At 37.6% G+C, this 13,574-nt stretch overlaps 1 protein-coding gene across 2 annotated transcripts in view; it reads left to right on the top strand.

Moving 5' to 3' along the window:
* LOC145798735 (serine/threonine-protein kinase 12-like) overlaps positions 1-13,574 on the top strand; it is a 54,830-nt gene that overhangs the window by 18,818 nt on the left and 22,438 nt on the right. For both annotated transcript variants that reach the window (XM_082887535.1, XM_082887534.1), the window contains 4 exons: positions 9,145-9,207; positions 9,450-9,568; positions 9,826-9,911; positions 10,894-11,015. In XM_082887535.1, the coding sequence (XP_082743661.1) occupies positions 9,145-9,207; positions 9,450-9,568; positions 9,826-9,911; positions 10,894-11,015 (390 nt within the window). The remainder of the gene's footprint in view (positions 1-9,144; positions 9,208-9,449; positions 9,569-9,825; positions 9,912-10,893; positions 11,016-13,574) is intronic.

Raw genomic sequence — 13,574 nt, 5'->3', positions numbered from 1 at the left:
GGGTCTATGGGGAGGAGAGAGAGACTGGGAGAGAGTGTTTGTTTAGTTTTTGTTGTTGTTGTTGTTGTTGTTGGGGAGTGGGTGTAAAAGTAAGAGAGAGAGAATGAAGACAGCAATTGTTTGGTAACGAGGAGGTCTTGGAAGGGTAAATTGGTCTATTAAAAATTAATGGGACTTGAAGGAGCAAATAATTTTATATAGGACTTAATAGATTATAAGTTTACAAAATGGGACTTGTATGTAAATGTCCCAATATATATTTATATTTAATACACAAAATATTTGTATGCTTGCATAGGCGCTTCCAACCTTAGAAACTTCCATCTACTCACTCCCCCGCTTCTGCTCTCGTGCTTGCCCCTGCTTCGTGCAACTAAAGTTTGGCCTTACTGTGGGCCCGCCTCTTTTGGGCTGTCATCCATGAGTCAATGAAGTTGAAATCTCTCTCTCTCTCTCGCTCTCTAAATTTCTAACACGAGTTAACAAGTAAAAAAAGTAACAGTAAATCCCTAAGGAATCTTGAAGAACCCAACTGATATATGCTAGCTAAATGTTGATTGGATGATTAACTAAGCTTTTCTGGTTGGAGAACAGGTGGAATTGCTCAAACTTCTAACTAAGGAGTTATTTAGCAAGCCTTGTGCTTGTTTGTCAGGAGTCATTCTAATAAATTTGAACTGCAAGCTAAAACTACTTTTCCTTATGTACACGATATTAAGAACAATTTATGAGTGACATAGGAAATAGGAAGAGGAGTATATGCTGCATTGGACTATTAAACTATTCACAAAACTCAACATTGACTCCCAAAGTACTCACTTCTAACAAGAGCACACTTAAAAGCTAGATGGTGTGATTTAAAAGACTCCTTGGTTAGATGCTAATTAAAAGACTATTTCCATTATAATGCTATATATAATATTTTTTTTTTTATCAACAATAAAATTTCATTGATTAATCAAAAAGCACTAAGGATAAGGCATCCCCCCCTACATAAGAGAAGCAAAGAAAGAAAATACATAACCTAAACAAAGACTACATCAACAAAACCTACAAATCACACACTGACAACCAATCTGTAGTTAAAAAAATAATGGAATTCCCCTAAAAAGAGGATTCACCAAAGCCCAAAAAGAAGTTAAGTGACAAATTTTATTCCACAAAAAATCCACATCCGAGTTTTATCTTTGAAAATTCGTGCATTTCTTTCCAACTATAAACCCAAAAAGTTACAAAGACGACGCAAAACCAAAGCACTTTGGCCTTCTTTGATCTTCCCAAAACACGAAAATCGATTAAAAGCATATGTGCACTACCTTTTTGGGCCACCCACATAAAATTCCTCAAAAGAAACACTCTATGCCATAAACCCAAAGCAACTGAACAGTGCAAAAATAAATGATCCAAGGTTTACCATCCTTACAACACATAATGCATCATTGGGGATTTAGAGAACGATTAGGTCTTCGTTTTTGCAAAGTATTGTTTGTCAAAATGCCTTCTTGAACCAAAGACGGCATGAAAACCTTTACCTTAAGAGGGACACAAACCTTCCAAATTCTTTTACAAAAAAGAAACTGAGGAACTTGAGGATTATCAATGATTTTGTCAAAAAAGGACTTGCAAGAAAAGATACTTGATGAATGAAGAACCCAAATCTTCTTATCCTCCAAAAGAGGAACCAAAGAGAAATGACAAGTCCTGACAACAAAGATGTCAACTCTATAGTCTCCCTATCATTGAGATTCCTAGAGAAATTGAAATTCCAAGAGATTGGAGCCCAAAATGAACAAGCCATGGAAGCAACAGAGCGTAAGATTTCTGAATGTTTTTTTTTATATATTCAATTGTGTCTGTAATACAAGAATACATTGGTTTATATAACAATCTAACCCTAGTATATAACAATCTAACCCTAGAACAAAAAAGGAAATACGAATTATTCATTCAATCACTAATATATACAAAATATATACACTACTATATATTCATAAAATCCCTAATATATTTTCACACCCTCGCTCAATTTTAAGGTGTTTTAGCAAAAAACACTGAGAGTTTGCCTAGAAGAAATTGAAACCAAGCAATGGTGTGAGTTTTGGTGAAGAAGTCAGTGAGTTGCAGAGCTGAAGAGACGAAAGGAAGTGAAACAGAGCCAGACTGCAGATGCTGATGGACAAAGTGACAATCAATTTCAATATGCTTCGTTCGCTCATGGAAGACAATGTTATGTGCAATCTGAATAGCACTGTAGTTGTCGCAATAGAGAGAGGTCGGAGAAGACTGAGGTACACTCAAATCAGATAGAAGACAACGAAGCCAAACAATTTCAGCAGTAGTATGAGCCATAGCACGGTACTCAGCTTCGGTAGTAGAGCGAGCAACAACAGTTTGTTTCTTGCTTTTTCGAGAGATCAATGAATCGCTAAGAAATATACAGAAACCAGACGTGGACTTGCGATCAGTGACATCACCAGCCCAATCAGAATCAGCATAACCGACCAAATCCAAAGAAATATAGTATCCCGAAGATAGTGAAGAATCCGAACCAAAGCAACCCAATGTGTAAAAGGAGGAGCAGAAATAAACTGGCTAACCACATGAACATCATAGGCAAAATCAGGACGAGTAACCATCAGATAGGCTAAGCAACCCACAAGCTCTCGATATAAAGTATGATCATCCAGAGGAACACCATCAGTAGTGTTGAGCTTCCCATTAAGTTCAATGGGGGTATCAAAAATCTTAGGATTAGTAAGACCGACCCAATAAATAATCTCATTGGCATACTTAACTTGGGACAAAAGTAGCCTTTGGGAGAAGAAGTGACCTCAATACCAAGAAAATACCTTAATGGGTCCAGATCCGACCTCAATACCAAGAAAATACTTTAATGGGCCCAGATCCTTCATTTCAAAGGTGCGAAAGATGTGCTGTTTGACCTCAGAGATAACAGAATAGTCAGAACTAGTGATGATCATATCATCTACATACCGTAATAAGGCGACAAGACCGGTAGATGTGTGAAGAAGAAACAAAGCGAAGTCATGGGCACAATGATGAAACCCAAGCTCAATGACAACTGTTTGAAAACGATCATACCAAGCATGAGGAGATTGTTTCAAATCATACAGAGCACGCTAAAGATGACAAACCTGTCCAGAGGAATGAGGAAGGCTAGGGGGAGGACGCATATAAACCTTTTCAGTGAGATGACCATTAAGAAAGATATTCTTAACATCCATCTGATAAAGAGGCCAATGAAGAACAACAGTGACAGAGATCAAAGTACGGACAGTAGTCATTTTGGCAACAGGGGCAAATGTCTCCTCATAATTAATACCATACTCCTGTGAGAAACCTTTTGTAACCAGGCAAGCTTTGTAGCACTTGAGAGAAGTATCAGAATGAGTCTTGACTTTATAGACCCATTTGCAACCAACCAGATTCTTGCCAGCAGGTAAAGGAACCACCTTCCAAGTAGTAGTCTTCTGCAAGGTAGACAACTCATCCTCCATAGCTTTAATCCAATTAGGATCCTGATAAGCTTCCTTGTAAGACTGGGGTTCTGAAAAAGAATGAATAGCAGACAAAAAGATACAATATAAAGGAGAAAAACATATTCTAGTAAAACCAAGTTTGTCTACCTATTTACGGATGCGAAGGGGATACTTACAGTTGGCAAGATTATAGTCATCAGAGGCAGGAGGATCAGCAGTAGGAGCAGAGATAACCGGTGGCGGGAGAGCCTTGCGATGGGGAATAGACTAACAACGGAGGAGGAGACGGAGATGGAGCCAGAGGAGAAGGAGAATGAGGAGGAAGAGAGGGAATAGACTTATAGGGGTCAGTGGTCAGCATGAGGGGTGGTAGAGGGAACAAGCTCATGGGAAACAGTAGAGATGTACTCATCCGAAGAGACCTTAGAAGGAAATGGATCAATGTGAACCAAATGCTCTTTGGAAATTGGAGCAGTGATAGGGGGAAGTTGAAAGTAAGATAGATGTTCGAGAAAGGCAGCATGGCGGGAGACATAAAGGCGACGAGAAACAGGTTCATAACAGCGATAGCCTTTCTGGGTAAGATTGTAGCCTAAAAAGACACACAGAACATACTGGGCACTAGGTTTGGTCCTATCTTTATGGGAAAGAAGAACAAAACAAGCAGACTCAAAAACACGTAGGAGGGAGTAATTGGAAAGTTAGGAGAATAGAGCCTCATAAGGAAAACGACCAGAGAGTAGGAGAGCAAGTATACGGTTTAGAAGAAAAAGAGCAATGAGAACTGTTTCACCTAAAAAAGGAGCAGGAACCGAGGCAGAGAGAAGGAGAGACCTAGCAATTTCAAGGAGATGACAGTGTTTATGCTCAGCACAACCATTTTGGGTGGGTGTATCAGTGCAAGAGGTTTGGTGAATGGTACCCAAATTGGCTAAATACTCACAAAACTCAGTTTTAAAATATTCCCCACCCAAGTCGGATCGTAACAATTTAATGGTAGCCCCAAATTGTGTAGTGATCATAGACTGAAAGGTACGATATATTTGGTAGAAGTCAGATTTATGAGTCATAAGATAAACCCAAGTATAACGGGTGCAATCATCAACAAAAGACACAGTAAGCGAAACCCCCTTTAGTGAGAATAGGAGAGGGTCAATGGAGAAACAAAAACAAAAGTACTTTTATTAAATGGTAAAGCTAACATTTTGGCAAGTCTACACCCCCGACATTCATCAATTTGACTAGGAAAATTTTTACCCAATAATCCTGATTGAGTTAAAAGCCGTAAGCGGTCAACAGACAAATAACCTAGGCGAGAATGCCATAAATAAAATTGATTTGACTGAGAATCTAACTGAAACGAGGAAAAGGCAACTAGAGAGGTGGATAAAGGGAGATACAAGCTTTCTACCACATGGAGATCTCCAACTCTACAGCCGGTCCTAATCTGCTTCTTGGACACCCGATCTTGCAAACAACAGACAGAAGAGGAAAAGATAACATTAAAACTAGAAGCATCAAGTTGACTGATAGATAATAAACTGACAGATAGTTGAGGAACATAAAGAACCGAGGGAATAGTAACAACAGACATGGTAGAGGGTAAGACAGATCCAATAGATAGAACAGGCATACCAGACCCATTAGCAGTATTTACAGTAATAGGAGAGGGAAGGGGGATACCGTTTTGAAGTAAGAAAAGGTGAGGAGTCATACAATGAGAGGCACCAGAGTCAAAAAGCCAAAAAGAAAAGGAGATACTTGAAGAGGATCCAAACAAACTTGAATAAAGAGATGTGAGAGCAGAGGCATATGGGGATGGTTGGGAGGTGAACAAGAGATGTTGAAGCTGAGCAATTTGGAACTCAAGGAAGCCAAGTCAGTATCACGAGCCGGAATAGATGCAGTATAAGCAGCAGGAGGCCGAAAAGTATTCGGAGCATGGCCTTGGAATTGTGTTTGAGGCGGCTGAGAAGACTGAGCAGACTGACATCCCTTATTGGGACAGTTGTATTTCCAATGGTTCTTCTGATGGCAAAAGGCACACGCATCAGAGGCTAGTGGCCCTTTCTTAGGCTTCACAGTGGCCTGAAGCCGACGAGGTGGTGGGGTTGACAACAGAGGAGGCTGAGTAAGAGCCAAGAAGACAGATGGAGACAGAGTCTGACTGACCATCTGAAGGCAGGTTTCCTCGGAGAGGAGCTCATGAACAATAGCATCGACAGAGGGAAGAGGAGACCGATGAAGGATGCCACCACGGATAACCTCGTACTGAGGGGAGAGAGGTGTTAAGAACTGCACTGAACGAACTTACTCCCAAAACTCAACGTAAGCATTTAGTGCCTTGAGGCTAGATGGTTCTATGAGAGCCAACTGATCTCAAAGACCTGTCATCTCAATGTAGAAGTCCTGAATAGATTGATCCTACTGACGAGCACTCTAAATAGCTGTTTCTAACTCATACCGCTTGGCAAAGTTGGACTGTTGATATACACCCAATAAATAGTCCTAAACCTCCTTGGCAGTACTGTTTTTGGAAAACATCATTCTAATACGGTCATCCACAGAATTATGAAACTAGGTTAGAACTTGGGCATTATCACAATCCCAAGTGTCACAGGAAGTCAGATATCCTTATACTTTCAGGTCCAATGGATGAGGAATAGAATTAGAAACATAGTCCCATTTTTTCTGACCCAGAAGGAAATTCTTCATAACACTAGCCCAATAAGTATAATTGTCATCAGTGAGTTTACATTTGATGGCTTAGATTTTGGTGTCTGTCATTGTAGTACCAAAGATTAACCGATTGAAGTATAATAATCAAATAACAAGTGGGCCAAACTGTAAATAAGAGGTTTTAACCAATAACAGTACTGAGAGAATCAAAATCCCGAACACAGAGAGAGAGAGAGAGGGAGAGCAACATGCAAAAGTCGATCGAGAGGGACAGAGTCAAACACTACTTCGATCGCGTGAACCAAAGCTAGAGAGGGAGAGTTTAGTCGAACCACGTTTGTGATTCTAGAGAGAGAGAAGCTTCTGATGATCACGAACCAGAGTCGATCGACCTAGGAAGACTAGACCACTCAACTTCAACCAATGAAGACGAGACAGGACTTCGACTGAGGGACTGAACTAGCGACTGAACTGATGTCCCAATGCGAACTAGAGAATCGATGTCGAGAACTAGAGAGAGACTAGTCAAGAACTTGTTTCAATATTGCGATTGGGGGAGAAGATCACCCACAACTCACGATTGAGAGAGAGCAACAGTTTCTAGGGATTTTGGCTCTGATACCATGTAAGATTCTGAATGTTTTTCTGTATATTCAATTGTCTATAATACAAGAATACATTGGTTTATATAACAATCTAACCCTAGAACGAAAAAGGAAATACGAATTATTCACTCAATCCCTAATATATACAAAATATATATGCTACCATATATACATAAAATCCCTAATATATGCTCACATAAAGCAATTATGAGATCAAGCCACTTGATGTAAATGTGAAAAATCCAAGGCAAAGGAGGATGAACCCATCAAAAGGTCCTCCCAAAATCGATCAAGTTCCCTACTGCCCACCCTCACAGAAAGATAACGAGACCAAAGTGGATAGATGTGAGAAATTGACTTACAAGGAGCACGACAAGTTCCCCTCAAAACCATATGTGAATCCCTACTAATATCTTGAGTCCCATATTTGCTTGTAATAACAAGATGCCATAGTGAATCACTCTCAATTGGAAATCATTAACCATTTGCCAAGTAGTGCTAAGTTCCTAGCGACTATGTTGCCAATGGCCAAACCCCCTTTCTCCTTTGGGAATGAAACTGTTATGACCTGAATCCGTCTTTATAGGTTAGGATCATAATTGGCCAGTAATCATAAGACTACCTACGGCCTCAGACAGAAATCCAATAATATTTACTAATAGGGGGCTAAAAACGGAAGTAGAATAATTAAGTTTGTCTGATGAGTTGTACTTATATGGCATAACAAAAACATTTCCTATATATAATAACTCACACAAGAGATAATTACAGAATACATAGTCCAAGATCATTCAGTCATCCCTTGTCACACAGTTCAAACTTATAACATTACATATACGGTCAAGTGACCGACAAAAAGGGGACAAAAATTCAAAGAGTAAATTAAAAGCCTCTTACGTGAGGTAACCTTGGCTGATTTCAAACACTTAGTACTCTTACACAATTTCATTAGGATTGGGGCTGGACATCTCTCGTTGCTCACCTACATATATATAAATAAAGAGTGAGCTAACGTCCAGTGAATAATACCTGAGTAAAGAGGTTAATGAATGAGATTCATATGCAACTAAGTCATACTTGTACTTAATAAAAGTGGTGAATATTTTGATATATTTCTGTAGGAGAGTTGCTGGATACATGGGGATGTTTTGTGAAGCTTGAACCGCTGTGAATCTGATATCTTATATCCATAGTTGTCATCTAGACTTTCAATTGACTTCCTACAGACTTCAATTCATGCAAATGAATAGTACAAATTTGATGGGAGTCAAACGTGGTTGATATGATTTCTAGTAATCTAATTGAACAATTGACTAATTATTTATTTCTTGCCATCTTGCCTGGGGAGGTTAAAAATCAAGGAACACTTAAGGGCTAAGAAGCTTAGTTTGTTTTGGACACGCCTCAACATGTGTTGGATAAGATTCAAACACATGACTAATTATTTATTTCTTGCCGTCTTGCCCGGGGAGGTTAAAAATCAAGGAACACTTCAGGGCTAAGAAGCATAGTTTGTTTTGGACACACCTCAACATGTGTTGGATAAGATTCAAATTTACGTGTTAGTATTTTAAATATTTACAATCACACATGCTAAGGATATTTAGGGGACACACATATGACATGTACTTCACTTATACACATATCACACATCAATTTTTGAAGGAATAACTTGGGAATCAATAATTAAAATCAAAACAATGTGGATTTATACATATTAATTCCTTCTAATTTGTGCTTTTTAAGTTTAAGAACTTCAAATTAAAACTTTCAATTTGTTTGTGAATAGACATTTTTAAAATGGATATTAGGACTTTTTGTTTAAAGTTTTTTTTCCAATATATAGAATGTGCAAACATTTTTGAGCTTTTGTCATATAACAAAACATTAATATATTCATGATGTAAATAATGATTTAAGTTATTTGTTATTTTCATGTATGTATAAATATATATATATATATATATGTATGTTTATATAAATATTTATTTATTTGTAGTTGTGTTCCTACCATATTGTCTTGATTTTTTTTAAAATTACCATGTCGGTGCGCCTATGTCTTGTCATGTTTGTGTCCTGTATCCGTATATATGCTTCTTAACGTTAGGGGAGATTCAGTATTTGAGAATGCAAAATTACTTTTCAAGATGATCTCTTCATGTTTGAGTTTTTAAGGGTTTCTTGGATTGAGTTGCTAGCTACTTGTGCGAAAAGATCATTCAAATTGTAGAATGCTCTTCTTCTACTACTACTTCTTCTTCTTTCCAATAATAAATATGATAATAGTTGTTACTATAATTATTATTAAGCTTATGGGAACACTTTTTTTTTTTTTTCATCATTTGTGGTGATTTCTCCAGGGGAATGAATTACTTGCATGAGAATAGACCTGAAGCAATCATTCACTGTGATCTGGAGCCTTCGTAAGTTCTCTTGGTTAAGCTAATTGTTTTTCCCCTGTAGAAGAGAAGGGTTCTTTTATCAAAGTTCTATAGCTTCAAATGAACTGTGAATATGCACACCAAAAAATAAAAAATAAAAAAAATTTGGAATTTTCTCTCTCTCTCTCTCTTTCTCTCTCTCTCTCTCTCTCTCTCTCTCTCTCTCTTTGCTAGTGCCTGAAAATGAACAAACTTTCTTATGTTGTTTGTGAGTAAGATAACAGAAATATATTGCGGGATGATTCTGGGCATCTGAAAGTTGCAGACTTTGGGTTTAGCAAGCTGCTAAAAGTAACCAGCGGAGTCAAAGAAGATAGGCCCATGATCTGTCAAGACAATTCTTGTGAGTGTGCCCAATTTCAGTAGTGTTCATATTTCTTGCTGTTCAAATTGTAGCAACTTTTACATACACTCATTGTAATTTCTTCCATGCATTCTTTTTTTTTTTTTTTTGTTTGCAAATACGTACCTTTTGTCTTTTTTTCTTGAATTTTCTGTCAGATTTTCAAGTGGCAACATGTTAACTCTGATTATTTGTAAGTTGACGCAGCTGTTAATGAAATTATACCCTTTATAATGACCTTAATATGCCATGAACAGGCCGATATGTTGCTCCAGAGGTTTTCAAAAATGAAGAGTATGATACCAAAGTCGATGTTTTTTCATTTGCTCTGATTTTACAAGAGGTAAAGGTTTCTTATCCTTCATTCCTGCATTGAATGTGTTTTTGAGACAGCTTGCTTCCTCTTTGGAAGTTAGATTCTGTTCCTCTTTTTGCCAATTGTCCATGTGTTTTTTCCTTTACTTTTTCTGGATTTTTTGGTTCAATATCCGCTGATCATGGAAGATCATAATATTCCCTGCCTCAAGAAGTTCATGTGGGCATGTTTATGTTACAATTTGGTAATGTACATCATGTTTTATACCACTACTGTGAATGTTCTATGAAAATGATATTATGCATATTTGTGATCAGTGAGGACCTTCCTTGGGTTGCCTTAATTCAATACCAACTAATTCAATTGATTTCATCCTGCATTGATGAGAATTGGTAGGATCTGTTAGATATTTAGGCCTCGTTTGGGAACCCTCCTTTTTAGTTAAAAAGTCAAAAAGTTACTAAATTAGCCAAAAAGTCAACAACCCATACCAAAAAGTCAAAGATTTTCTTTTCTCTCTATTTTTTGCACATCTTTTCATAAAAAGCCAAAAAGTCATCCCGAATATACTAGTTTTTTTCAGCTCATATTTTAGCCAAATAACCAAAAAGTTACTAAATTAGCCTGTTCCCAAACAAGGCCTTAATTATATATCTGCTTTTTACTAATCACTGGAAAACTCTGATCTTGACAAACCTGTAATGCCAACTTGTCGGTCTTTGTGGAAGATGTGATGTTAGGGATGAGATATTGGTTGCATGATTGCCACATGTCCTTGCTTTGTGGTTGTATTTCATTTATATGGGGACCCTGAATGCTAACTAATGCAATGTCAAATTGACAAAAAAAAAAAAAAATAAAGGAGAAAAAAGAGAAGAATAAATGATAAGTGAAGTATTTTTTCAACCATGATTGATTGATTCTTTGTGAAATTAACTTACGTTTTTTTGACAAATTCATTGGTCAAAACAGGCTTATAAGTTGACATTTGTAATGTGCTATAATTTAGATGATTGAAGGCTGCCTCCCATTTTATGGAAAGCAAGAGAATGAAGTCCCTAAAGTATATGCCACAAAAGAGCGTCCTCCATTTAGAGCTCCAACCAAGTGTTATGCCCATGGACTTAAAGAGTATGTCCTACATGTTTCTTAAATATTTTTTTGTTGTACTTGTTATTTCATCTCATCTACAAATTTAATTAATTTATAGCTAATCTTATTGTCTTAGTTTTATAGCATTTAAGTTATGGTGCATTGTTTTATACTCCCATCTGTCCCATTTTGTTAGTACTTTCCATTTTGGGTCCCAAAATGTTGGTCCCTTTTGAGAAGTCAAAGGAAAAAGTGTTTAGTTTTCTAAAACTAGATCTCAAAAAGTGGTTATAACCAAATTAAAAGTTGAAATCAGAAGGGTGTTTTTGGAATAAATACTTTAAATTTGAATTTAAATGTAATAATTACATGTCCCCCCCAAAAAAGGGTCTAACAAATGGGATGGAGGGAGTATTATATGTTCATCTTCATTTTCAGTGTAAATTACACTGGCACCCCTGCACATTACATTGAATCCTTCTTGGTCCCCCATTTTTCATGAACCGCTTTACACCTTCAGTCAAGTTGTAATGTGGTTCTTCCATGCCTTTCGGAAGATTGATAGTACTTGATCACATGACTATCACATGTCTCTGTAATAGGAATTGACAACTTTACTCTTACATTGACTCAGTCTAATTTAAACATTCACTTGTTATTGACTCATTCCATTAACTCACATATTAACTCAAACATTAACTCATACCAACACCCTTTTGGCTACCTCTTCCTACCCCTTCCTTACCACCCATTGCCATGCTTACCTTTCCCCACGGCCAATGACCTCCCACCACGACAACCAATGACTATTCTTTCTCCATCCCCTCCATCGCAACCCCTTACCACCTATCTACTCTACCCGTACCTCGTGTGGTTGGTTGGTGCCCTTTTCTTGCACAAATCTTCTATGGAATTGGAAGCTAGCTCTTTTCGAGTTGCTCCATGGGTCCAATTATGGGAATCATAGCTACCATGTGAACTTTTTAGACCATTATTCTCAATATCATAAAAAACAACATCACCGCCACCATTACCATGTGATCTTTGGTAGTTTGACACTCAATCATATTCTTGATTCCACAAATTCTTCTATATCTATGTTGAAAAAGCCCTTAAGGAAGCATTGTCTTGAGCCTAAGTACGATGTAAGATCTTCCCAAGGTCTTAGACCTTAAATCCAAAAAAAAAGATTCAACAACTATTGTGTGGTGAGGGTGAGTGGATGGGAGGAAGCGCCAGGGGTGGTGATGGTTGGGGGAATTGGCTGTGGTTGGGAAGGAAAAGATTGGGTGATAGTGCGTGTTAGGGAGAAAAGGGGGGGGGGGGGGGGTTAAGGGGTGATGCTGGTTGGGGGCATTGTTTTTAATAACAATATCGGAATATGTATTGGTATCGGCGATACGGTCATTATATTAGACAATACAGGATAGTATGGATCAATATATTGATGAATAAGGGTATCAAGAGTCCAAATTTCAGGTACTTAACGACCGATATTTAAAACGATAGTTTGGGGGAATTGGTGGGTGGTGAAGGCCGATGGCCTGGTAGGTGGTGGGAAAGAATTGGTAATGGTCGGTGTCAGGAACTAGCGGTGGCTAGGGCTGAGCAAAAAATCAAAAATATCACAAACCGGTGCAATATAGACCAAACCGCACTATTTGGTTTGGTTATCTCAATGCATGGTTTGGTCCTGATTCTTAAAATATGGGAACTGTACTTCACAATTCGGTCTGTTGTTTTATAGTTGTGTTTCAGTTAGAACCAAATCGGACCATTTAGATATATACAATACATATATATAATTTGTTATCGATGGTAGACACTCAAGTATCGTACATATATTCATAACCTGTTAACCTTTTGCTGACAAGTGTGTTCTTGTATAATAGTATGACTAGTTCTAAACAATCATATAAACAATTTTGTTTATAAAATGATGATGTATTGCTTGATCTTTGAGCAAGTTATGATTATATTGTGAATGATGAGAAAGTTCATGAAAACCGTGGTTCCAAAACGAACTAAATCATGGTTTTGTTAATTGGTTTGGTTCTAAGATTTTCATGGTTTGGTTTAATTTTAAATTTTATGTAACTGTAGTGTAGACTTTTTATTTTGACTGACCCTAAGATTTTGGATACTAGCAATTACTTCATCATTGAAATATTTAATATTGTTTGGAGTTGCTGTATAAAGCTATTTCGGCCAAAAAATCAACTTTTTGCGAAAGTGAACCATTTTAGTCCTAAACCCATTTTTAGTCAAAAACCAACTTTTTAATTGCAAGATTGAGAGAGAAGCTCATCAAACATATTTTTCAGAATTAATGATTGGTTTTATCAAAAACATCGATCGTAAGGCAATTCAGGCTTACCTGGGCCACAAGCAAGCTAAGGGCATAGGACCCTGCACTTGTGAATGCATGCATGGCATGTGTACCAAGGCAACAATGTGAGTGTGGACGTTAATTGTGAGTGCACACAATGGTTGTGTGTGCGCACACAATGGTTGTGTGTGCGCACATCCAAACGTGGCAGAGCTAGGTATGGAAACTCAATCTTAGTGCATTTCTGGTGGGAGGCGGAAGAGAAAGCG

This window comes from Camellia sinensis, chromosome 9 (assembly GCF_055761805.1).
Source record: "Camellia sinensis isolate YWXY chromosome 9, ASM5576180v1, whole genome shotgun sequence".
In the NCBI taxonomy this organism is placed as follows: domain Eukaryota; kingdom Viridiplantae; phylum Streptophyta; class Magnoliopsida; order Ericales; family Theaceae; genus Camellia; species Camellia sinensis.
The sequence above is the reverse complement of the archived record's forward strand: the minus strand, read 5'-3'. Positions and strand labels throughout refer to the sequence as shown.